This window comes from Callorhinchus milii, unplaced genomic scaffold (assembly GCF_018977255.1).
Source record: "Callorhinchus milii isolate IMCB2004 unplaced genomic scaffold, IMCB_Cmil_1.0 Scaffold14, whole genome shotgun sequence".
In the NCBI taxonomy this organism is placed as follows: Eukaryota; Metazoa; Chordata; class Chondrichthyes; order Chimaeriformes; family Callorhinchidae; genus Callorhinchus; species Callorhinchus milii.
Window position 1 is genome coordinate 12294345 of NW_024704755.1, and position 27694 is coordinate 12322038.

At 42.8% G+C, this 27694-nt stretch overlaps 1 protein-coding gene across 2 annotated transcripts in view; it reads right to left on the reverse strand.

Annotated features, from left to right (window-relative positions):
* ranbp10 (RAN binding protein 10) overlaps positions 1–27694 on the reverse strand; it is a 57264-nt gene that overhangs the window by 13527 nt on the left and 16043 nt on the right. The window contains exons 1-2 of one of the 2 annotated variants that reach the window (XM_042340225.1): positions 26875–27231; positions 2627–2794 (exon numbers count right to left, since the gene is read on the reverse strand). In XM_042340225.1, the coding sequence (XP_042196159.1) occupies positions 2627–2794; positions 26875–26914 (208 nt within the window). In that variant the 5' untranslated portion in view covers positions 26915–27231. Of the gene's footprint in view, positions 1–2626; positions 2795–26874; positions 27232–27694 lie in introns of those variants that run through there. The other variant, XM_007889523.2, reaches the window with a different exon arrangement.

Below are 27694 nucleotides of genomic sequence, written 5' to 3' on the forward strand. Positions count from 1 at the left end.
AAGCATCATTCTACATGTGGTTACTAAAGTTCAGATAGAAAACTCTTGTAGTTAGTCCAAATAGATAGTCCAGATAATAAATTCACTTGTGTGGGTGTTCACATGAATCACTAATGGTTTACTGCTTTCATTTATATTTTGACACTTTCCTCCCCTGCTCCTCTATGATGTTTCCCATTAGGTGTCAGCAACTCTCATTCTGAACTATATAAGCATCTCTTTTCCCTAAGGTGTTCTGTCCACAGTGGAAGAAAAGGGCAGGAAAAGTTCAAAAGGGTCTGATTATTTAAATGATAAAGTAATTGTTTCTATCACAGAAAGTAAGGCAGGATCATCCTCAAATGTGTGGAAAATGATCAACTGCCTCAACAGACAGGACTGCTTCGGGTTCCTGGTTCTTCAGGCAGTCTTAGCAGATCATTAAACAGCAATGTGAGCCACAATCCAGAGAACTAAAAGGTGCTACAGCGTCACAGCCAGTGAGCTGATGGGTTTGTTAGGAAATAAAGATCCAATAATAAACCTGAAAGTGAAAGATACTCAAAGAGCAGGGCCCAGGATGAGTCTCTCTCTCTCGTGCCTCCTGCTCTGGTCTGCTGAAACGCTGCTCTACTTTCACACAGATGGATAGAATGGTTCTTTCTCAATTCATGAATTCCGTGCATCCCTGTACTGTGTGCCCTCAGGAACTGCTCACTCTCACCTTCACATTTCTCTTCTTTTATCCGTTTCTTCTCTTCACCCCTACACCCTCAGTTTTATCACATTGCAACTATTTTATTCATTCCCATTAGTTTTCCTCTTTTTAAACTTTAACCCAAAGAAATTCTTCCTCTGACACTGTGCTCGCTTTTCTTTGCTGTTGACGGTAAGTCATCAAACACCTATTCTGAAAAAAACAGGTTATTGTTTATATGGACTGCAACTACAAGGTGGCGCTGGGCAAAAGGTTGTCTTATTTTAGCTATCCAAAACCATCCTAGATTCCTAACCAAGCATACTCTCGTATGTGCATCAGGCAAGCTAAAGGTCACTAAATTGGTTTAAGATATGAACACCCTTTAAAAATTTCATGCAGCAGGAACATTCTAACAGTCCATACAAGCATCCTGGATAGATATGATGCAAACTAAAGCCAGATACAGACTGGGCACATGTCCGGTGTTTGTGGATGATGCAACACAAGAATACACATTTCCAAACTGTCTGGCATGTTGACAAATTAACCTGGAGCCCTCTCCAAGGTACTACTTGAAGCAAAATGTGAACACTCAGATTTCCCAAGCGGAGGCACAGCACAGGGATTAGAGACACTTGTTGAGGGAATGTTCTCTCTTTGCTCTTCTCTTGGCAGGTAATAGAAAACATTGCTGAGAGGGGTCAGCTGGCTCGAAACTGGTTGTGGGAAACATTAGTCTGCTAGGTGGCTTGCTCCCAAAAGGCCAATCTCACTTGGAGCCAGGAAAATTACTTCAGTACATCATCGAGGGTGAAAAATATCACAGTTTATGAAAACATCGAGGGTGGATTAAAAGAAGGTCCTAAACCAGATCTGCTCTGATCTCAGTCTCTGATATACTTGACACCAAGCCATCAGCAACCACTTATCTGTTCACGAGCATACATGTTGTGCATACAAAAGAAATCCTTGCTGCGTGAATTAATTAATTTATCCATCCATTATTCTGTGTGCATATAATTTCTTTAATACCCATCCTTTATCCCCATTGAGACTTGTAATGGGAAAGACACCAGTTCCCAACCTAATGAAGCATTGCAGTCAGAAAGATGAGAAGAATTTAATCTACAAAACAACAAGCAGTTATTGTACTTTAAATGTTGACTGTTCTGAAGGCTCAAGATTTCTACAGTTTGAGTAAATGCAAATTCCCTGACAATATTCAGTTATGCAAACACATTTTTATTTGAAAAAGACTAGTGTTCGAAAATGCATTTCTTGATGCATTTTCAATGACCTGAATTGCAAAGCTGAATTGAAGCCCTTAATGGCATCTTATTCCTTCATTTGTCCTCATCTGAATGGGGACACTTCATTAGGTGGGGAATTGGTATCCAAGTGTTATGAGGCTAGTGGGGATATAGACCGGGGTTATGAACCACAAGAGCAGAACAACACATTGCACGAGTGGCAGATGGAAGGAGGGAATATAGTCCACACGCTGGATCAGTGCTGTTCTGTTCCACACAGCCTGCCAGACAGCCCAAGCCACTCGCACCTCCACCATCATTATGTGACAGCCCAGAGATACAAGTTTAAAACAGATGGTGAATGGGTCAATTTACCCTAAACCTTGGAACAAATGATTCTGCCAAAAGGGTTACAGTGCAGTGTACCTATGGTGAGCTGACTGAACAGTGATAGTGTCACCATTATACCTATTCAACTGCACTCTTTGAACAAGTGGACGCTCAACTTTTTTTTTAAAAAATCAACAAAGACAGTGGTGCTTTACTTACAAGTGCTAGAAAGCTACGTTGCCTATGAAAGGCATAAAAAAGGAAAACACGTCAGCGTTACACAAAACTCACTCAGCTTCAAGACGTGATGAATTTCTAATGAAATTCCACAGGGATAGCTCCCCTGCAGTAATGTGCGGCTGCTTACCTAGGCTGTGGCCATTCTTTGTGTAGAAGCAGGTGTTGTTTATGAGGTTAACGCAGCACCCAATGACGTCTCCTGTAGTGAAGGTCGGGCCGTATGGCTGCCCTGTACCTGAGGAGCAGAAGGAGTGTCCGTCGTCTCCATGGTAACCATATGAATGTTTGTCCCAACCTGTAAAACACGGGTTAAGGCAGAGTTTAGCTTGTGAGGGAAGAGCTGGGAAATCCTGAGAGTTGGCTACGACTAACTTGGATGCGATGAAAGCTGAAGCTGCCTTTTCATCCCTGCTACAGCTGGACAGAGCAGCTCCAGCAGTAGTTACGGCCTCCAACCGCTCAGGGAATGATACTAAACTCTGCAAAGAACGGGATGTTATTCCAGGAATCAGGAACTTAAAGTCACGCCAGACATGTGGTACCACATGTGTGCAACAGCCACCAAGCACCAGGAATTCTCTGTCACATTATCAATGTGGCTGAGCTGATAATCTCCCATTCTCTCCCTCTGTTGTGATTATTTGTTCCAACTCACTGTTATCATGTTCATACGGTGCAACCAAAAACCAGGGTCCTTCAGCCAGGCTACAAGCAAACTAACTCAACACACTGACCAGAAAAGCTAAATCCTGTCCCGACCGGATTGAACGATCACTGTATGCAATCAGTTTATAAACCTGCTGCTGTCGTGAAACACTTTGCCAGGCAATACGAAAAATACAATGAAGTTTGAAGTTGTCTTAAAGCAAGAATTTCCCAGTCATCGGTTTACGTCACAGTGCCAGTTACAGTAAGCCACTAGCAGAAACGGTTGTACTGTGCAGTTTGAGTCTCATTGTGAGGAGTTGCAGACCCAGTAACCTCTCCACTGTTCTGCAGGCAAAACAAAATCTAGTGTTACACTTCAAACAACTGCTCCACGCCTTGCCCCTTCAAAGCCTGTCTCAAGACATTCCTCTTTGACCGCGCCTTTGGTAATCTTCCCACCACCACCCTTGCCTTCCACCCCTCTTGACTCCAGCCCGCAGCTCAGGTGCAAACCCTTGTCTGTCTAGCTCCTTGGGACTTCCTTGCGACGTGGAAGGCTCTATAAAAATGCAATTTATTATTTGTTGTTGCTCAATTTCATGTGGTTTCACAAATTTAAAAGCAACCAATACTGCACAATATTGCACATTCAGAGCAGAACAGGAAGGTAACAGGTCCCTGATACACCCAGTCCCTGAACAAACAATCAAGTTGAAAACACATCATTTTGTACAATAAGTATTGTTGAACAAAAGCCCAGAAGCATTGAAATGTGAGGTCAAGTGAAGTAACCCAGGTATTCTGTGGTTCTGGCTAATTATCCCCCAGATAAATTGTCATTCAATTCATGGCCGTTTATGAAAATTGCTGTGCACAAATTGGCTGCCCTGTTCACCTACAAACACAGTCACCACCTTTACAATAAGAATTTTGTGAAGCATTTTAAGACATTATTAGGCGCTATATCAATTGTAAGGATTATTTAGAATTATATATTCTATGAAAATAATGTCCACAAGAACTGAATCAAAGTCATTTGCCAGTTCTTTAAGAGGCAGTCAAAACATTCCAGGTTACGTCTGATTTTGGCCTAATAGGTCCTTGTACAGTTGCTCCATCAGGCTACATATGAGCAGTGTGTCTATCGGAGAGCTTTTTGCAGGCAATGAGGCTGCACAAGTTGAGAATGGGCAAAAACTGCCAGCCAGCCTCCTGAATGGACTTGGGAACATGCTGCAGCACTCTCTACTGTTAACCAAACTGAAGACATTAATAATAATAATACTTGCATTTGATACAGCACCTTTTCTCGTCTTTTAGATGTCTCAAAGAGCTTCACAGAATATACTGTAAAGTGAATTGACTGTTTTGTTGGCGAAACGTGGCAGCCAATTGCGTACAGCAGTGTCCCACAAACAGTCGTGGATTAAGCAACAATAATAATAATAATCCTTGCATTTAATATAGCGCTTTTCACGTCTTCTACACGTAAGTAACCGAACTATTATTTTATTTTTCTGAATGAACGATTACCCCCGGAAAGCAATCCGACAATCGAGTAATAACTAGGTTTCCACTTACTGCTAGGTTAACAGAGGCGTGTGGAGTAAGGAAACTTAATGTAGCCTTAGTGTATGTATGAGTCCAGTCACAGGACGATGAAAGGTGTCCGATTACACGGCCCAATACAATTGCTCTTCACAGTCGCTAAATATATCTCCTGACCAAATTAGTACTCATTAGCTACGGCAATGGAGCACTGGTATAGGGTGACATTAATAAAACCTCCCCACACCCTAACCACTCCACTTGATACCAGTGTGTGTCAACAAATCCACTGCCCAGGGAGAGGGCTCAGGAAACAGTACATTCCAATCCGGGTGCACATTTCCTCTGTACTGTTCCGTCAACAATGTAGTACTGTGTAAGAAGTTCACAGGACAGCAATTATTACCATTGCAGTCAGTGGCAACGCGCTATAAATCGGGGAAATAATTCCTTCCAAAAAAAATTGGTCACTTCAATCCACGACTGTTTGTGAGACACTGTTGTGTGCAACTGGCTGCTGTGTTTCGCCCACAAAGTATACAGTCAATTCACTTTGCAATATATTCTGTGAAGTGCTTTGAAACGTCTCAAAGACGTGATAAGGCGCTATATCAAATGCAGGGATTATTATTATTACTTATATTATAAATCATAGGGCTGTGTTAACAAAACTCTTGCGATCCCTCGGACTGGATTAATTCATTCAAATTTGTGATTCCACCTGTACTCAGACAGTGCGGGGAGAACTGAGAAAGTGCGGCACTCGAAGAAATGAGTATAAAATGTCCGGCACGATGTGTGTAAGGCCCATGGGCTAATCTGTCCACCGTATGGCTAGAGTGTGAAAAGTAAACCTATTCTGGAATAGGGGACCAAGGCTGAAATTAAGCCGACCCTCTAGTTCAAGATCAGCATGTTCAGACACTGTAGCTGTAAATAGAAAGGTATGGAGAGGAAGCAGTACCTTAAGAGACTTGTAATTGGGCCTGAACAGTGGTTTAATGGATTTCTTTTTCTTGAAGTTAATCCTTTCATCCATTCACTCAGTTGGACAAAGCAGGATGCCAAAGCACACAGTCGCTTCCTAGAACACTCCCATCCTCTTCATTCAACAGAGTTTAGTTCCTCCTGCAAATCCTCCCCTCTCCAGTCTGGCTTCCTCTACAATTTCAGCTCTATTTGTGGCAGGGTTTATATGTTCCTCCTCCCGATGAGTGGGAAGCGAGGCTCTTAACCTGGTGGATTACAGCTTCATAAAATGAGCTCTGCCTCTAATGCAGGGATGGGGTGCAGAGAGACTCCTAGAATCAGATTGAGAATAGAAATTCTCCAAGTGGAACACCAGTAATCTAGGTTTGAGCCTGACTCAGTTGATAGTTAGGTGAGAAGGACAGGATCATTATTATTATTAATCCTGTTAAAGGTTGGCCAAACAGATTGCTAGATCTAAAGGAACTGGACATAAAACTAAGCGCATCTCTGTGCACAGTAACAGGAATGGGTTACTGTGCAGTCTTGGCATAATCATAAGATATCTTGCTTCAACCCATGCTTCAGGTAAATACCAAATGAAAGATACATTAGAGTAGAGGGCCAGGAGAGAATCCAGTCACTGGCTTCATCATACCTCAGGAGAATTAAATCCAGTCTCTTTGCTGTTACTGGATAACCACCGATTAGCCACATATAGACCAAAAGCATCATATAGCATTTCCTCTAAGCTACTAGAGGTTACTAACTTTACAGCCTTCTATTGAAGGTTGGAATCATTTCAACTTGCACTGCCTAACACTCAAAGTCACCAGTCTGACCCTGGAAGGCCTTCCGGGAAATGCACAGTGTATTTCATCAATCGTGTCATTTTTCCTTCAAGGGCTGTTACTCGGTCAGCTTTTCAAAGGTCAAACTTAAGGAGTTGTCAACTTTAATTTCTGACCTTTAATCTTTTTTTTCTGTTTGAGAAATAATAGTAAGAGATGATATAACGTCAGAGCTGAATCAGCACACACAGTTGAAGCTAAAGCACTTTGGGTTGGCGACTCATTTCTACTGTTGTTAACTAAACTCCTTCACCTCATCAGGCTTGGAAGCCAGCAAGCGGATAGCTGATTCGATCAAATCCCAGCAGGTATCTTTAGGGGATCCTGGACAAAGATTGAAAACAGCAATGGCAATGAGTCCTTGCCTCAGACCTCCTCAATCTTCCTAAACTCTTTCACAAACTCACTGAACCAGTGGGCATCTTTGGCGTTCGATCCTGAACTCTTTCCTTTCTCACATCCAGTCCCTGAGCAAGATCGCTTTTCTGCATCTTCACTACATCACCTGCCTCTATTCCCATCTCACACCCAACACTGCCGATTCATTTATTCATGCTGTCATCACCTCCAAACTCGATTTTTTTAATATAAATCTCCTGCTCGCCAGGCTCCACCAACATACATCCCAGCTCCACATCGTCATGATTCAGCGCATCGAAACCTCAGTCACCTCCATCCTTACCCAGACAAAACAACATGCCTTTTCGCCAGGCCTCACTCACTCTCAAATTACCACATCTTACAAATCTCTCCATGCCCTCATTCCTCCCTACCCCAGCGATCTCCAACCTCTGCTCGGCCACTGTGTTCAGTTCAGCTTCACATCATCAACGGCCAAATCTTCAGCCACTAAGCTCCCCACCCTCTACTAGTTTTCAAAAGCTACCTGGAAACCTAGCTCTTTGACCGTGCTTCGCTCACCTACCTCCTCCCCCCTGCTTGGAGTCCAGCGACGTCTGTAAAGCATTTGAGGCGTTTCTCTAAGTGAAGACACTATGTAAATGCAAACTGTTATTGTAATTCTTGTGCAAGAAAGGGAAGAACTGAGCTAGGGGCCTCGAACCGGGCTTACCCGACATCTGGAGTGGGTAACATCTTTCAACAATGCAGAAAAAAAAAAGTATTATATTGCAGCAAAATACGAGTAGATGACAAACCTTTAAATCCATATGTTTTTGAAGCTTCGGAGAATGGTCTTGCCAAGTAACTCCCACTGGATGCGAGTAATTTGAATTTTCTGTCTCTGTTCACATGGCAGCAAGACACTGTTCCAGCATGAAGTGTACTTGGCTGTGCTCATGCAAACATCCTGATCTAATTATCTGCTGTTATGCAATAGCTGGACTATGGAAACTTCAAAATATTTACCAAGCATCAGCTTTGCAGTTTGACCTCGCCTGCATCTCTGTACTGTGCTCAGGGCATGAAAGACAAACACTGGTTTGGTTACCTTGGCCCTGGCATCTCCTAGAGGCTGATGAGTTCAGAACTGTGAAATGTGTACTGTGCCTCCACAACAATGGGGGAGAGAGAAAATGTCTTAATATCAGTATTTTGACGCAGGTTTACAGAACCTCAGACTTTGTAAGCGTACAGGGCTGGAACACTGGATTCCAGGGAGAGATTTCACCTTACAGCGCTGACTGAGGTAACACACTGACAGAATCACGCTGAGATGCATAGAGTTAAGAGACAGGATAAATGCTGCATCTCGGCTTCCCATTATTCTCGATTTCAGTTTTGTAGTTTCGATGGTAATTACTGAGGACAAAGCTTTAAGAGGGCTGGCTGTGCCCCGTGCAGTCACAAAAGGTACCGACAGCCAAGATTGCCATCACAGAGCTGGTGGAGCTTACTGAAGATACTTAGATGCCCAGAAGTGAGGAGGAAAGTAGAAAATGTCAGACTTCACCTCCTGTGGAAACGGATCAAGAAAAACTCCCATCTCCTTTTGGTTTCAGTCTGGCTCAGGGGTAGCACTCGTGCCTCTGAGTCAGAGGTTTGTGGACTCAAGCCCCAAATCGAGACTCTGAACTCCAATATTCTAGGCTGAGACTCCAATGTAACGCTGGGGGTACACACCGCTGCATTGTTGGAGGCGCTGTCCTTTGGATGAGGAGATGTTAAACTGAGGAGGATTTTACATTTTCCATGGCACTATTCGAAAAGAGAAGGGAGATTCTTCTGGTGTCATGGATACAGCATATTCTGTGAAGCGCTTTGAGACGTCTAGGAGACATGAAAAGTGCTATATCAAATGAAAGGATTATTACAATTATTATTATTTGTGGGACATTTGTGCACGTTGTGCCAAACGTGCACAAATTGGCTGCCACGTTCACCTACAAAATACACAGTCACTACACTTTACAATAATATCCTGTGAATTGAGGTAGAGGCACAAATTTATAGGCATGTGGATAAAACAGTTAACGTGTCCATTAACACATTTAACACATTTAGAGAGAGCTGGATCAATATCTGATTAGGAACACGACTGAAGATGATGAGAATAAGAGCATAGAGATAATCACATGCTAATCAGGAAACAACCATGTTTAGGAAGTCAATTAGCCCAGTGTGTGTGAGTTGTACGTTTTTCTCTAGTTTAGAATCGGTGTTTGCGGGGGTGGGAGGGGGGGTTTGGATGGGGAACTTTTCGGGGTGAGGAAGAGGGAAAAAAAAGGTGAAAAGGAACACAGAAATGAAATAGATAATAAATAAAATAACGATTGATTTGTAGGCAAATGTGGCAGCTAATGCGAGTCAGCGTTAGACCACAAACAAAATGACCAATTCAAGGTTTTTCGTGAATTTCCTGCTCCACTTCAAAATGTCCATGGTTTAGCTGTTGTCTAATGAAAGGACATCCACAACAGAGTGCATTTTACAGGGACTAACCTGAACAATGAACAGGTTTTAAGAACCGATGACCTGCTACTTTTATGCTTTATGTCCCTCTCCGTTCAGTGTCCTCCCTGCAATGTAAAGATGCTCCCACCTCGAGAGCCAAAGGGTGATGGGGATAAAAGATGCTTATCTTGAGTCCTTCTGTTAGCTATGAAATGAAGCCTTTAAAAGTTTCCCCACTATCCTAACTCAACCAGCTCTTAATCTCAGGACCCTGAAACAATACATCTAAATAGAGTTTCACCGCTCAAATGAATTCGGTGACAGTGCTTATATGGAAATGATTTGACAGCTTCAGTAAAGCTGTGTTTGTTAACCACAAGCACGATCGTCATCTAGGAAATGCCCCATTCTGGTCACTCATTGCCTTTCAGACATGCAGACTTTAGGCAACTAGCCACAAACAATTAAGATTGTAAACTTTCTGAAGTGAAAACTCATTATTAAGGGCAGTTAATAGACCAGCCTGCTTTGCCTTTATTTGTGACTTCAAGTTTTTGGTCACCATAAGGTTCAAATGAAGAAAACAGACTGAAAAAGTGACTTGAATAATGAACAGCCCTCACTCCTGAGGTTCTGGAAGTAAGTGGCTCTGGAACTCCATCCCCCAGTGCCTTCGCCGCTTCCTCCCTTTCCTCCTTCAAGGCCGGTCTCAAGACCTTTCTTTCTCTTTGACCGTGCCTTCAGCTCCCCTCTCGACTCTCTACTCTCTCCTCGCTCCCTCCCTTCCCTCCCCTCACCCTAACCAGTTCCCCCCCTGCTCGGGTCCTGACCCAACTGTCCAGCGCCTTGGGACGTCCTCCCGACGTGAAAGGCGCTCTATAAATTAAATCTTGTTGTTGTTATTGTTGTTCTACTGTAGTGCAAGGCCTTTTCTTATGGCCCATCACATCACCTCCTATGATTGAAGATTTATTTAGTGTAGATGTAGGGTTATTTTTCCTCCCTTCCTGCTCTTCTCCCTTGAAACTACGATCTCTTTTGGTTAAACAGTTCCACAGATACCAGCCCTGGTTGTGTCTTTCCTTCATGTGTGACCTCATACAGTGATTTTGCAAGGAGATTTAACAGTTTGTGGGCATCACATCCAAGCCTGAAGGCATGGTCCAATTCAAACATCAGGAACTATCCTCTGGTTCCTTGCCAAGTGGCCATTCTTTACACATCAGCTATCAGGAGCTTATTTGCAAGTGGGAGACATTACCACTTCACCCATAAGTCACAGTAAGAGGAATCAGGAATGAAACACCTGCAAAATTCTCTCTCTATAGGCAATAACAGTGCCCTTGACCTGACAGTTACCTCCAAAAACTATTCACTCATTTCTCTTTTTTAACATCCAGAATTCCTACTTTCGTTTAAACCTGCCTGTGTGTCCATTCCGGGAGTGGAGATGATGCAATGAAGCAAAAGATAACTTCTCGGCAATCTAACCACGCGAGGCACCTCCTTAAACCACAAGTGACGACAACACAAATCCTCCGACGCCCTTCTGTGAGGTCACACTGCAACACTGCCAGGTAACAAGCACTTCATCCCAGAAGAGAAATAAAACAAACTCACCTTTGCAGAGCCATTTTCTTTTTGACAAAACAAGAATGTCAATGAGGGAGGGAGGTACTTTGGGAGGTGGTAAAAATCAACCACAGCATGGTTCATATATCTATACATCAGATTTCAGTGTGATGGCCCCCCCACCTTGCACTATCAAGCTCAAACCCTTCACCAGAACATCAATGGGTGCTGACATAATAATAATAATAATAATCCTTGCATTTGATATAGCGCTTTTCACGTTGGGAGGACGTCCCAAAGCGCTTCACAGAACACACTGTAAAGTGAATTGACTATATTTGTGGGCGAACGCGGCAGCCAATTGCGCACAGCAATGTCCCACAAACAGTCATTATTGAAAATAACCGATTTATTATTGTTTTTGGTTTTGGAGGGATTATTATTAGGTGTGTGGAGTAAGGAAACTTGCCCAAGGTTTCGCCCTCTGCCTGGAATTGAACTCGGGTCTCTCACTTGCAAAGCGAGTGCTCTAGCCACTGAGCTACAGGACTCCACATAATCATTGATTCACACAAAGTTAAGTATTTTTAGCAAGCAATACACTTCCTGTAGGCTAGGCCAGCCACAAGCGACCGGCTAGCACGGCAGGATATCATGCCACACACCTCCCCACCCAAGAGTGCGTAGCTGTGCAGCACTCACTCTAAGCTGATTTTGCCTTGGGTGACACAGAGTGATTGCCCAATGAACTTCCACATTAAAGACCAGAAGAACAATTTCAAAGGATTGCTACGACACGCTCCGGCCGTCAGCCAGTATTCAAAAATAGCTAAAGCACAATATGGGGGAAGGGGATGAGACTCTGGAGAAACATTTCCAGTGGGTTAAAAAACGAGCTGAAATTTCTCCTTATCCTATTCTCGTCTCTGGTGAGATTGCACACACATACCACACCCAGGAGAGAGAAAGATGAGAGAAGGGTGGGAGGTTGGGGGTGCAGCTTGGTGTAGCAAGCTTACTGTACTGGTGTGCTGTTATGTGCTGAGAGGATAGCACACAGTTGTTTCACTGCAGTTCCCTAGAAGGCAATGGTTCAGTCTCACCCTAGGAGGAAGTTGCCTTCACAACACCAGAGTGTTTTTTGCAGCACATTTAGCAAGTCCTCCTCCCTAAGGCACTACCGTACTCCAAGACAACCAGCACTGTCCTCCCCAATAACCACTGCCCAATGTTTACTTGAGGTTGCTGATGACAACCCTGCCAGAGCTGCTGTTACATTCTCACACACAGCATAAGCAGATAGATATTTAATAATAAGCGGTCCAGCTAATGTCGCCAGTGTTTGAGCCAACAGATAAACAGCTTAGTCTGAACGCCCATCCCTCCTCACCCCCCACCCTCCCCGATCGTCTAAAAAAAACCTAAAATGCTGTGCGCTGAAAATTCAAACTTAGATTGTTCAAACAACTTTTGTAATGTGGTCATTAATGGGTATAACTCAAGCTTTTAATTGACAGCCTCCATTGTACAACATGTTCCAGAACAGATTTAAAGAAGTCTGCCAGGGAGCACACACAGCAGACAGATGTGTAACCTAAACATAAGCAATATCAGTAGCTATTGGCGAGTCACCAATCTCTAACCACTTAAGGAAAGGGGGAGAGGGGTGTTTTTCCTGTATCTGTGCAGTTATGCACTTCTTAGTTTTCATGGAGAATGAACAAACTTGTATTTCTTAATAGCACATGTCAAAACGTTTCAAAGTATTTCACAGGCCATTGCTGTTGAGGGTAGTAACTATTTGTGCAGGCAAAAGAGATTAAGTGCCTCGAGCAGCTGAGGTGAACAACTATTAAACTTGTTGACCAGGGCTTATGCACAACCACGAGTATGGGAGGTCAGACTGTGGTTTTCACACATATGCATGCATGCCTTTGTATTGGTCAAATACATGATGTAATACACAGTCAGCAGTATGATACGTACAACATAGGGTATCTGTCTGGAAGGCCTGGGCCCCTCACTCTAACCTACATTGGAAACTGCAGGGATATCAGAACACACTGGCTTTATGGCCATTTGCACTTTATCAATATTCCAATGTGTAAGTATTGCACGGAACCTCAGAAACCACCAAATTGTTCAAGAATGCACTGGACGCTGCCGCATGTCCTTAGGGAAGGTTGGTTCACTCACGGCAGCAACACACCATATTTAAACGTTATCTCAGTTTCCTATTAGCGAATACATGATGACTAAATTGTGAAGTAGGCCGCCTCTAACGGATCCCGTCAACCTAAAAAAAACAATTTAAAAACACGATGATGTCACTGGTTTTATACGTGGGCCCATAGGGCAGGCTGCATTTCTGTCAACTGGTATTACTGTGGAAGATTGATTGCGTAGCATTAATAACCAGGGGCGTAAGCCCAGCATGATCCTTGGGGAATTTGATCAAGGACACACGGTATTCTAAGAAAACACACACACCAGATCCTTAGAACAGTAAATCAAAGCCACAATACACTTCTTGCCACAGGATCATTTAGCAGGAGAGATCTTTACTTTGGCACCAAACTCATTTTCCTCTGTATTATATTTGGTTTGAGTGGAAGGGGAAAAATTGCTCCAAATATTCTGAAAGACTCAGAAAACCGGAGTCTCACAGACTACATTTGAAGCATAACGCAGGGAAATAGCAGTCATTGTGTTGGATGTTTACTGCAGGAGCCCACGAACATCCTTGGGAGTCGAAAGCTCAGCTCACACACACCACATTTCACTCCTTGCAGCTGGGAACAATGTGCTGGATTCAATGCCGATTAAACAAGTATAATTCAGACCAAAGAATAGTGCCCTGTGCCCTTAATGAATCACATTTCCAGACACTATTGTCTGACATACTCCAGGTTTTCAGGTCTGACCCGCTTTAACAATCACGGAAATAAGCACTTCCTTCTCAGTATTAACACCCTCCTCTCCCAAAGCAGGCTCGAAAACTCCAGGAGAAACACCTGGGCAAACTGGAAGAGGATAATCTCCTCTCTTCGCCCCTCACCCCCCCCCACTTTTTTTCCCCCAAAATCAGAAAGTCTACTTTTTTTAAAAAAATGTAAAGACCACCTGAGACTTGGATGCATTACCATGTCTACTGGTCTCTCTCTCTCTCTTCCCGCCATCCTACAAAAACAAAATGCAGGTTTTGACTATCTTGGCTGAATTCTCTGGAGCGATCTCTGTACTTGTTATGGTCACCTAGTGAGGATAGCTGATCCAGCGTTAGTTGAGCTGCGTACTCAGTCCTTGAACAAGCCCGGTTGCTTTCGGTCACCCAGATCGTCAATCCACTCGCTTCAGAAATTGTGAAAAGATGCAACACCATCCAGCTACCTCTCGATACCCTGTTAGCTCATACCTCAGCTTCATTCTGATAGGTAAACATATCATAACTTCTCGGCAAGTTTCCGAACAGTTTGGTTCAAATTTGATGATGGGGGGTCTGTTTTATTGCTTTGATTATATTTTGTTCCTGTTCCAGAGAATGAGTGGCCAGGTTTGTGAGCATCTCTGTGGCTGCAGTGTTCAAGCCAACCTAATGGTCTTTGCGTTCTTCCCCTTTCCTAACTCAGGTCAATAATGCGTGAACCACATTGATACACAGGATCTAGGTTTCTATTTTTACATAGTAATTACAATATGACATGAGTCCCACAGACCAGGAATGCTCTGGGTTCAATCCCTGGTCTATTAACCAATAATTAACCGACCTTAGCTAAGGTGCCAGCGGGAAATGCTGCAATTAGCCTTGGCGCCTCCTGGGCTGGGTGTCAAAAAAGAGACAAAACATAGTTTTAATCACTCTTGGTTCCTTCTCTGGATTGCTGACAAGCTGCCTTGCACTGGTATGTGTAGGTGGGGACAAGAACAGCCTCAGATGCCTGCTCATGCTTACACTCACACATAAATAGCAACAGACACTTGGGGCAAGGTGCTGGAGGTCTATACTCAACATAGGATGAATCACAGTTTCAGGAGGAGGCGGAGGAATAATCTCTCTCAACATTATGGAACTGAAATATGCATTAAATTTGCTTACTACTGTACTAGTGAACAGGAAGGCCATATTGCCACTCACTCACATTAACTATATATATAAATATATATATAAATATATTTATATTTATTATTTATGTATTTATAGTGCTAACTATAGTCTCAGATATCACAAGGATCATTGCCTGTACTCAAACTCAGCTCCACAATATTCAAGTAAACATCAAAGAACCTATCCAGGCAGTGCAAGTGTAGCGCAGTCAGATGCAGAAACTGGCTTCCATGGAAATCATTTTGAGTTCTATTTGCACAGCACAGATTTAAATGAAGAAATGCTGACTAGCTAATATGCGATAGCCTAGACATGATGAATGAAGTAGCTTCGGAGGTGGGGGAAGATGGGAGGACAGGATAAAATGGCCCACATGTCAATCTGCACTGTGTGTGTGTTCAGAGGTAAAGGGTTGCTTTACTCTCTTTAATACTGTAGCTTCTCACCAATTGAAGGTGGCTCATTTGGACTCTCCATGTCCATCTGTATAGATTCAGAGGTGCTCTTTATTTGAACACAAAGGTTGACATGTATATACAGTTTTGATTGGGGCATCAGGAAGCACATTAAAATCAGATGCCTGTGCTTGGGGATGTACACAAGTGAAATATAATATAACTTATCAGGTGTGGATTTTCAGCTGGATTGACTTGCGTGTTCACGAGCACAAATATCACACATATGGAATTGTGGGAGGCTTGTACTCAATGCTAACGGCCTGTCCATTCCAGTAATTCTCCTGCTTTCAGCACCATTCTTCAATGGGAAGGGAGCTGGTGAACTGAGAACATTTATCCAGATTATTGCTGCACATAATGGCTATTAATCGCTGGATTTGTGTCTCCGACTGTGTAGGATTGGTTTATTCAGCAAAGTAAGGGTCAACTCCAGAGCAGCGGCCCTTAATTTTAACTGCAGTGAAGCAGAAGTGCTGAGCCAGCAAGGATCATACTGGTTGCCACAAAAAGGTAAACTGCAAAACACTGCAAATCAGAAATAAAAAGCAGAAATTGCTGGAAGTACAAGTAGGTCAAATCAGCATGTGAATGAAAAAAAGAATGTTTCAAGTCGATCTTTCATCAGAGGCACTGCAAGAAAGTTCCAGTGAAAAGTCGCACCTGATAAGTTATGTTATATTTTTGGTTCATAAGCAATGGATTAGGCTTCACAATAATAGGTAATGGACTCCACTGAGTTGATTAATGACCTTTACATTTGATATTGCGTTTTCGCATCAGGAGGGCATTCTCAAGGGTCTTCGCAATGATGTTAAGTCTAGGCAACATGGGTCACACGAGTGCCAGGAGCTAACTGATACTCAATACGAATGTTCTATGGTTGACTATAATATTAATACGAAAGATGCCTCTAATAAAGCCAGATCTTGTATTACTCAGAAACTGTTATCACAAGCCCGTGTTTAGGGTGTAAACTTATAGCAATGACACAGCATTATGGGATCATGTAATTTCAGCGACATGAAAAGTTACAGATAAGACTAAAGCTTAAGATTCATGAAATGGTCTTAAAATGTATTGATGACCATTCATGACCTTTCAATACCATGCTTGCATGATTAACTACAGAAAGGTGTACCATGGCTAGAGAGGAAGAAGCTCAAGCTGAATAATACTGGTACAGACAAAACTGGACGTGTAAGATAACTTTATGGTGAGCAAGGACTAATTTTGATTCTAGGGTAAGAATGTCAAGAGCATCCAGCAAGCAGAATGACAATAAATCCAAGCTAACCCTACACACCCTGGCACTTCCCTACCTCGCTGACCTGCTTATCCGCAGCCTGGCTCAGGCCTTCTGCATGTCTCTCGTCCTTTCCATCACCGGCGGCTGTGCTTTCAGCCACTACACCCCAAAACTCTCTTGTTCAATCCTTCTGCCACCATTTTCAGATCATTCCTCTTCGACTGTGCGTATGGTCACCATCCCCAGCTCAGCGTCAGGCTCTGCCACGGTCAGGCGCTCCAGGATGCTACCTTGCATGGAGGGTGCTATATAAATGCAAGTTGTTTTGTTGTTATGAACAGCAGCTTGGATTTAAATACTTTGGTATTATCTGAGGGTTGCCATCCAGGTTAAGGTGAGGATGTTCTATAACTGGACTTCCACCAAGTGTTTGATGAAGTCCTTCATAGAAGATGCGACTAAGGTGACGGCTCATTAATCAGAGATGGTGTGAGTTCTATTAGATGGCTGGAGAACAGGAAGTAGAAGAAAATGAAAATGCTGGGATCTAGCTGTTCAGAGCATTCATTAAAAACCCAATTAAAATGATACCTACATGTATCGCAGTAAGTGTCTGGACTTGTGGAAGACGCTAAATTGTGAGGAGACCGGTTTATTTAAAAAGACCCAGATGAAGAAACACAACATTTAACACCAAGAAATGTAAGATATGTGTACTTGTGCTAAAAACAGCAACTTTGATTATGCAGACACGGGGTGTAACGTGAAATAAGGTTCAGGAGGAAGGAGATTTGGGTGTGAGAGCACAAACATTTAGTCTTCTCACTTTGTACGGCAGCAGTTGTCAAGGCAAACAGAAACTGTACAAACTCCCAGGTGGTGACTCGACAGAACAAGGAAGGGCTGGTGAGTTCTGGCAGGAAGAACTGGCCAGGGTTTGTTCAATCACTTTACAAACAAAGAAGTCTCCGCATGTGTCAGACACCCGGCTGACTCCAAGAAAAAAGAGGATTTGGAAAGGGCTTATGACCATAATGATCGTAAATGAATGGGTGGAATCTATTCTCATTGAGAAATAAAGAGCAGAAGTTATTTAGGTTTAGGAAAATGTAGGGAAAACAGTGGAGATGTGGTTCAACTCTCCTCCTTCCTCTTAGCACGCGAGTGAGAGCACGATCCACTTTAAGCTGGAAAACTGAATGCTCATCAACCAACAAAAAGAACACCCTTCCCATACTTTTACTAAATTTCCTTTCAGCTTTAACCTGCAGGCAAGTGTAAAAACCAGACACTGTACAAATCAAATCATGAACAAAAGGGAAGTTGGAAGGAAAAACCTCTTAATTTACTTGTTCCAAAATCATATGGAGTCCTGTAGCTCAGTGGTTGAGCACTCGCTTTGCAAGCTAGAGACCTGAGTTCAATTCCAGGCAGGGCGAAACCTTGGGCAAGTTTCCTTACTCCACACGCCTAATAATAATCCCTCCAAAACCAAAAACAATAATAAATTGGTCATTTTCAATCCACGACTGTTTGTGGGACATTGCTGTGCGCAATTGGCTGCCGCGTTCGCCCACAAATATACAGTCAATTCACTTTACAGTGTGTTCTGTGAAGCGCTTTGGGACGTCCTCCCGACGTGAAAAGCGCTATATCAAATGCAAGGATTATTATTATTATTATTATATGTGGAGCTTTTATTCAAAAAAAAACTATTACAATTCTCAATAGGATAAGCTGTGGTACGTTCTATATTTTCTAGTATAAGTTAGAAATAATAATAATCCTTGCATTTGATTTAGCGCCTTATCATATCTTCGAGTCGTCTCAAAATTGCTTCACAGAATATATTGTAAAGTGAATTGACTGTATATTATGTGGGCGAAAAAGCAGTACATACACACATACACAAGAGAGAGAGAAAAAACACACAACATGAACCGGTATTTTACTTGTGTCCTGCTCTCATTCAACACCTCAAATTGCTCCCAGGCCTGTGATTAGCAGTGATGGACCTGTAACCACTAGTACTTTGCCCTGTGTGATACAGTTCAAAACAGTTTACAGACACCAGTTTGAAAAGAGAAAAATCTATAACTGTTCCACTGGGGATTTTTTAAACTATTCCACTGGGGATTTTATTTTCTACGATTTACTGACCTCTAGTAAGCTATTCAAACTATCTGTACAAAGTGTGCGAGTTCCCACAAAGGGATTTTGCGTACTCCAAGGCTGCCAGGACTTTTGTGCAAAATGAATTTTGAAGAGATGATGTAACCATGTTCAAACAAATATTTGTTTTTGCATCCTGTCTCAAAGTGCTTCTTCACACAATGTATTATTCTCAAGTGTACTGACTTCCGTAGCACTTAATCTGTGCTCGCAATGTCCAACAAACACGAATGAGGTGGTTTTGTTAAATTTGGAAGCAAAAGGAATATTGGATAGGAGATCTCCCTGCTCTTCATCCACCTGAATTAGTAGATGGGAACTTAATTTAACTTCTCATTTAAAGCACAGTGTCTCCGACAAAGTAGGGCTCCCTCAGTATTGAACCAACCTAAACAATGAGTTTAAGTCTTGATGTGGGGATCAAACTCATAGCTTACCAATGGCACCAAAGTGTCCTCCCAGAGGGAGATAGATTTCAGCACAGAGAGAGCACAGTACTTGTTCAGTCGTGATGTTTTATAGTTACTATGGGGGTGGTAGCTTTAAATACCTCTATATTTTAAGGAGATGTCTGACAATTCTGCAATTATGCTCTCATCATCCTCTCCAGACTGAAGCCAGGTTTCCAATGCTCTGTGTTTTTTAGATCCCTGTTGCTTGTCTGCATGAGCATAGAGTAGGCGCACACAAGCATTAACTGAAGCCTGGCTTGTGAATATTTGTAAAGAGAGTGCATTTGCTGAGGTTAAAGGCTGAGGCTCAACTGTTTGCCTTCCAACCACCACCTCACCTGTGGCACAGGCCTGCATGAGTACTCACTCCACCTCATAAATAGGTGCTAGAACTTTTCTGTGTCAGCTTGGCCCAGAGGTAGCACTCTTGCCTTAGAGTCAGAAGGTTGTGGGTTCAAATCCCACGTCAGGACATGTACTCACATGGTCTAATCTGATACTACAATGCAGTGCTGGGGGTGTGCTGCATTGTCGGGAGATGCTTTCCTTTGGATGAGACGTTAAACAGAGGTCCTTTCTGCATGTTCATGCGGATGTTGAAAATCCATTGCAGTATTCGAAATGAGGAGGGAGTTTTTCCTGATGTCCCGGCCAACAATCCCCAAATAAGATTATGCATTCATTTCACAGCTGTTTGTGGAACATTCCTGTGTGCAATTTGGCTACCATGTTCGCCTGCCCATCAGCCCTACATCTAGGCTCTTATTCACTCAGCTTTCCTTCACCTTCTCAACTGTCTCTGCTCCCAGGCTGCTGAGATCCTCATCATGACCAAGGATTGAATTCAAGATCCTCATCCTCACTTTGAAATCCCTCCACGGCTTTGTCCCACCCTATCTCTGTGAACTCCTGCAACCATGCCACCTGTCAATCAGCTAACAGCAACCTGCCTGTTCCGATCTGCCCCACTAATTGTGGGGGAGCCTTCAGCCATTCTGCGCCTCTCTGGTATGCCACCATGAAGTCCTTTTACCTCCACCGATCCCCACCCCCCCCATCTCCATTTTTAAACCCAACTTTAGGACCCATCTTTTCAATCACACTTTCAGACATCCGACAATGTGAAAGAGACAAAGAGCGAGAAATTTCATTCCAGCCAATGTCACCAAACCAAAGCACAGGCAACGTCCAGCATCCGCAAGTAATTCTCGAAGGGTTGTAGAATGACCAGGTTCAGAGACACACACTGTCCAACAGGAAGAACAGCAGTGTCTTAAACACAAAAGGCAAAAATAAGTTCCTGCAACAGAGAATGAATAGCGCTACCTGGAATACTATGGGCGATTGCCCTAAGAACATACCTCGTGTTCAGAAAACCATACAATACTTCAGTTATAATTCGTACGCTGGTTTACAGCACAAGGAAGCACAATGCAAAGTGCCAGATTGCTGAATGTAGATGTGAATCTCGGCATTCCAATCAGCCAATGCTGTGGGAAGGCCTGAGCTCAGACTGCCCACCCGCGTCTCAGGCTCAAGTTAGTGCACACACTGGAGAGAAAAACAGGCCGTTGGGTCATGGATTAAAAAAAAGCGCAGCATGCGATCATTGCCACTAAAATAAAATCCAGTCATCCTCGGTCATGTGGAAAGTGACTAAACAACTAAATAACCAATTCAAAACCACCGGTACAAGTAGAATGCAGTCAATCCAAAATACTCAGAAACTGGTTATAATGAAGGGAGAACGCACCCTAGGTATTTTTTTTTCTCTAGCAGAGAGCTTTTTTTAAAAAAAGTATAATAATCCTTGCATTTGATATAGCGTCTTATCACGTCTTTGAGACGTCTTAAAGCGCTTCACAGAATTTACTGTAGAGTGAATTCACTGTATATTTTGTGGGCTAAGTGCGGCAGCCAATTGCGCACAGCAGTCTCCCACAAACAGTCATGGATTGAATGTCCAAATTATTATATATATTTTTTATTTACATTATATACATATAATTTTTAGAGGATTATTACACCCGGAAATCAATCCGCCAATCAACTAACAACCGGGTCCCTACTTACTGCTAGGTAAACAGAGGCGTGTGGAGTAAGGAAACTTGCCTAAGGTTTCGCCCTGTATTATACGTTATATTATAACGTCATTACTTTCACAAAAGGACAACAAAGGTCAAGACTTGAGAAGATTAGATTTCTATATCTGTGTTTTGAACACAATTATTGCAATTGATCAGACAACGGGTGTCAGGATATCTGCTGTTTGATAGCTGTTGTCAGATCAGGCCTCGGTTGATGTTAAAAATTAATGTGAACTGAATGATCAAAGTAATATTTGACTGTGTAGTCTGGCAATACATAAAGGTGCCCAAGTATTTACTAAGTAAGTTCAGCCTCTGCATACTTAAATACTTGTAAATTGAAAATCTTGAAAATTTCAAAGAACTATAAAGAGTGATTTTTCCCTTTTGTTCTGTCGGGGGGGAGAAATGAGCTTTTGCTTTCTATGGGAAGTGGTTTGTCACCACCAAACTCAGTTTGAGAATGAAGGTTCATGCATGAGGAGAGTCTGTGGTTTACTCGTCAAGAGAATTGCAACGAACAAAGCCTGATTAAGGAGCTGCGGGGAGAAAAACAAGGCACTTCCTGTGCATTTTAGTCAGAACTTTCAAACTAAATTCAGCAGTGTTTACTTTTTTTGCCAATTTTCTTCTCTTAAAATCCTGACTCATGCTGGGTACAGGTCAACACTCACCCCTAACCCTCTGTAGCTTCACCCTCATGGGTTTTCCTGCAGGACAATATCTCACCCACAAAATATACAGTTAATTCACTTTACAGTATATTCTGTGAAGCGCTTTGAGACGCGTTAAGGCGCTATATCAAATGTAAGGATCAACAGTGGAACAAAACCCCTGACAGGTTCTTTTTACGCTTAGCGCAGATGAGACAAAATGTAGCACCCCAACCTCTGCCCATCAAGAATGGACCAGGTCTGAAAAAGTTAATGCTAAGCTGTGACCACCAGCCCATTAAGTGAGGTTTTTACAGTAGTTCTAAATCAACTAGGCTGTTTAAACTGATTAAAGTCAGCCATTACAGACTTTTGCTCTGATACTGTGATATACACAAGAAGCAAAGAGCTGCTAAACAGACGTCCCATGGATACCCATCACACTGTCCTGCCATCACAGCATCAAGTTGTTTTTAAAAAGGAAACTCTTACCCCAGCCCCACACACACACACACACACATATACACAAACGCACAGTCATCCCTGACCGCCTTTCCTGGAGTGGATCTCCCAATCCTGAGTTGATATTTTGCAGAATCCAACTAGTGCCTATTTCAGGAAATAACTGATCCACAAACTGAACCAACTATTCCACTCACTATTCTGTAAGGAACCACCAGGATCTTTAAATACATTAATTGAAGGGTTTTAGATAGAACCAGTCAGGAGAGGGAGGTTTCCTTTTAAGTTGTTTTTAAACTTTAATCTGCAACTCTGGGTGTGATCAATGATAATCTAGCATAATCATTTTCTGTCAGACCTGCTAGACTGTGACATGGGGCACCTTAAGACGGCTCCGCCTCAAGGCAGTTCCATCCTGATTAAGAACTAGGGCCCGCTCAGCACATCTGCCACAGCTCCAGCCTTTACAGAGTATCACGAGATGACAAGGGCCAAGAGCACAGTAAAACAAACAATCAAGAAGTTGCATTTTTTTTTAAAACAGATCTTTATGATGGCGAAATATCTCGAACGCTTCACTGGAACTTACGGTTAAGTGTAGTGACTGTTTTTGATACAAAGCAGATTTGCACAAAAGCTGATTTTCGCCTAACCCAGCCATGAAACAATTATGGCAAGAGGCAAAGTATCTCACACTGGCACATGGTAAATGGGTACAAGAAGGGCAACAAGTCCTGCTTATGTAGCCATAGGCCCAACGACCTATACCAGGTAAAGAATGGAAACTATTCGAACTGGTAGAACTGGAGGAGTGCTGTGCCAGAGGTTCTGTGCCTCCCTGGGCTGGCGCTATTTGTAGACCTCCCAACGGTCTCAGGTTTCAAGGGATTGATTGGTCCCACGTCCTCGCAAAACGGCGTCCCGACAACTAATCCCCGTGACAACCGGGAATGCGGACCGACAGCAAGGCCCAATCTGAATCTACTTTGTTACTCGTATTCCTATAAAGTACAAGATTATCAGTTCTTTGTGTTGTCTTAGTAAAGTACGGGGAAGCACAACTGATTTTTTTTCTTAGCTTAGGGAGGTTCACTCTGACAAATTTTGAGAATTCTGCTGAAAAGCAATAATAATCCTTACATGGAGTCTTTTCCATCAGCTGGACATCTTAAAATTAATTGCAGGATTTATTATAAATTTAGTGAGTGAATTATTTTTTTATATTTTTGAATTAATTTATAAGGGGAAGATCCTAGTTGATCAACAGTCTTGCCTTCAAGTTCATTAGAAAAGCATGGTGGTGGATCTGTATAGGACACATCTACTTGAACTTTCACACTGATGAGAGTTCTAGTTAAACTAAATAACACAGGAACCCAGAGCAACTGTGGGACTGGATAATAAGTTGGGTAAAAAACAGAATGGGGGTGTAACTTCGACCTTTATGGTTTCTAGTCTACATTAATGGTCTGTAAATTAACAAAAACAAAGCTTGCCTAAGAGAGCAGCACTGATTGAGGAATGGGACACTGGTCAGAGGGATGTGAATTATAAGGAGAAAATAAATTGAATTGGCAGAAGTATTCCATTCAATAGCCTATTGCTACTGCTGTAACCAGCGAAATCTCCCCAGTACAGACTTGCAACACTGAAAGCCTTTTGATACCCAATAAAATAAGCAAACCATGTTGTGTGTGGAAAATCCAATGGTCAAAGGACGTACTGCATTCTTAAAGTATTATGACACTGGGAGCACCTCGGCCACAACCAGGAGATGTTGCTTTCACTTCAGGAGGAAAAGGAATCATTAATAAAAGGCTTCAAAACATACAAGAATTTTCACAATTGAACTTGATCTTTTAAATTTGATTTGGCACAGGGGAGCGATTTATTCAAGCATTAGAATCAATTTGAAAACAATGGTCAGAATGGTTTTCTAAATGTTGCTGCCATCTATTCCCCTAGAGAAGTCGGAATAATAACACAAAATGTACAATGCATTCTAACCCAAGCGTCTTCTTTCTCTCTCGGCCCAGCAGCCTCCTTCCAAACAACGTAGGGATTTCCATTGCTAGTGGCTGCTTTGCAATGTCAAATCTCTCAAGAGCTTCCCCGATTCTCTCTCTCCTCGCGTTTCATCCATAAAATACACAGTCAATTCACTTTACAGTACATCTGTGAAGCGCTTTGAGATATCTCAATGATGTGATAAGGCGCTATATCAAATGCAAGGATTATTATTTCTCTCTCCCCCTCTTCCCACGACCATCCTAACACTGTGAGTATACTTCACGTAGCAGAATGGCTGAGGATTAGCAGAACAGACAAAATTCCCAGATCAACCTGGGCCCTGTGGACAAAAGCAAACTGCACCTTAACAAGCAGCTCAATTTTGCAAATGGTAGGACAGTAGGGTGGGGCTATTCTGGAAAAATGGGTAAAAGTGTCTTTTTCACCCAAAGCTCTTGTGATCACTGGAACATGCCGTTTTCTTTCAAACCCCCCCTTCCATCCCCACACTCTGTACCTTATAAATCGACACAGTTAAGCAAGTTGTAAGGGAAGATGCTCGAGGTATCACTCAGGGCTGCAACTTGAAATATACTGAAAGCAAACCATCCCTCAATTTTAAGCACCAAAATATAACTGCTTTATTCACAGACATCACACTTTCCATTAGTGAAAGTGCAGCTTTTTACACTGCCAATGCAAAGTACTGACCGATCAAACAAAAGAGAGAGAAAAATAGCACAGAGATCGCGGCATCTGAAGCAGAACATCTAGATTCTGGTCTCATTTCCACCCTGTGTTCACGGGGGCTGAAGGCTGGATTGTGTGCAGACATTTTAGGAATGCTGTGCCATGTCCTCAAAAAATTGGGTTAATGCAGAAGAGAAAAATAACTGCTGATCAGAATGCAAAAGGAAAAGCGAACGAGAGGCTCTGCTGTATTGAGGAGTGCAGTGTTCGAAGGGGCAGTGAGAAGTCCATAGAATAAACTGAACTTGCAGTGCCACAGGCCGCACTGCCCGTTATATTCCACTCACATCTTTCCCCGGCTGCCTGCTTCCACCTCTCCCTTAGCAACAGCCTTCCGGACATGAGGAGCACCAATGATATTGCAGATTCATTCCTTTTGTGCTGCTCAGGCCTCCGTTTATCCGCCTGGGCCGGTGGTCTGGAACTTCCCAGTTCAGCCACTTAACTCCCAAACCTCTCAGGACCACGTGCCGGGGTCGTTAACACACCCTTGATGTGCGGAGGCTCTCCCGCTTGGCCCCAGTCGGCGCCTTCTCACCTCAGGCTCCGAGTTAAATAATGGTGATATCACACACTTGCTCGCGTCAGCGCAGTTTATGCTCTTGTTATGATACTCATTGGGAGTCCTGGATGGGCTGTAGTCTTCGCCAGTTCACCAAGTATTTCATTTTAATGGAATACACCAAACTTCTGTCACTCCTGTTAAAGGTTACCGAGGCGGTTCGAGAAATATGCAAGGCCAAAGCAGCAATAAGCCAGCAAAATAACTTCATACAGCTACAACAAACAAAGTCCAGCACAAGGTTCTGTACTGCGATAGCCTTCAGTCGTGAAGGCAAGCACAAAGATTTTGGTTCTGAGGCTCGCAGTCTGTAAAAGGTCAGGTGACAGGCACTTTGTTAGTCTGTTAGTCATTTTCTCTTTATGCTTTGTCCGAGCCACACGCCAGTTAGCATGCCATTTGCCAACGAACGCTTATATACTGGGAGGAGTCGCACCGACAATGGACAACATGAACGGGACACACTCCTCGAGTGTAAATCACAGCACAATGGAGCATTGGGAATATCACACATGAGCTTCCCGAGACGGAGCGGAGAGCTTAACAGAGACACAGCTAGTTTTAGAAGCAAGAACCTGCTCCAGGTCTGAACCATGCATTCCTTTCTTTAAATCCTCTGCTAAACTAATCACACTTTGGAGCCCTGTCTCGATTTGTAAAGTGCAGCAGATGTGTCCTGGGGACAAAGCCAAGGGGTTCCCCTTAGAGTGGCTCAGCTTCCCAGCTCTGGCCTCAACGTGCTCGCTTTGTTACCAGCCTGATCACGAGCCACTTCTCTCTCACTCCAGCCACATACAGAGATTTTCCAGGGTATGCAGTCCTGGACTCTGTAGTGTTTTCATTTGCTTTTGATTACTTAAAAGTAAAGACACAATCCAAGAATGGGGAAATCTTTGCGTGAAGTGCTGTGGTCAGAACCTCGCTGGAAAACCAGACACATCTATAAATGAAAAAAAGAGTAACATCTGGGCCTTTACCAAGATACTTCAGATAACCTCTCCAAACATCGTTCGTCATCTGATCATTGCTGCTCACTCCAGTCAAAGTAGTGATGAATTCCGAAGTGGTTCATTCTCCGTGCGTGTGACTGTCAATACCTGAACTAGATCGTATCCGATATCATTCCAATACTACAGTTAAGATGGCTTTATTCAGTAACTTCACTTCACGGTCCTTTTAAAGAGTTAGACCATGAGAAACTGACTCACACCTCCCGTTACAGCTTGAATCATGATGCAGCCAGACAGCTGAATGACATAAACCTGACAGCAGAGAAGACTGAGTGGCCAGAGAATAAATCCAAGTCAAAACTACATGCATAATATTTACCAAGTACTTCTAGGATTAGCGTATTGTTAACAATATAGAAGGTAAATGAGCTATGAGAAGATCCCAAAGGTGTGAAGGAGTTGATCAACATACCTGGGAAACATTGGCAAACTACTGAAACAGTTGATAATCAGCCATCTATTCAGGTTAATTCATCACTTGGATGTTCTTATATTTCAGAGTCTTGGATTGTGTCATTAGTATAAATTTTTTAAGGATAAAAACGGATGGCTTCGTTTGCACTTTTAGTACAGTGGAAGTGCAGTGGAAACTGTATGCTTTATTGTTCCCCATCCTTCACAGATTGTTTATGAGCCATATTGGACAGAAACAAAGCCACAATGGTGTGTGTGATAGAGAGATGGCATGAGAGCAAACGAACGAGAGTGAGAAAGATGGGGAATCTCCTGTCTGCCCTCAATCAGTCAGCCAAAAACGAGAGGCTTTCAAGACACCAATCACACACCT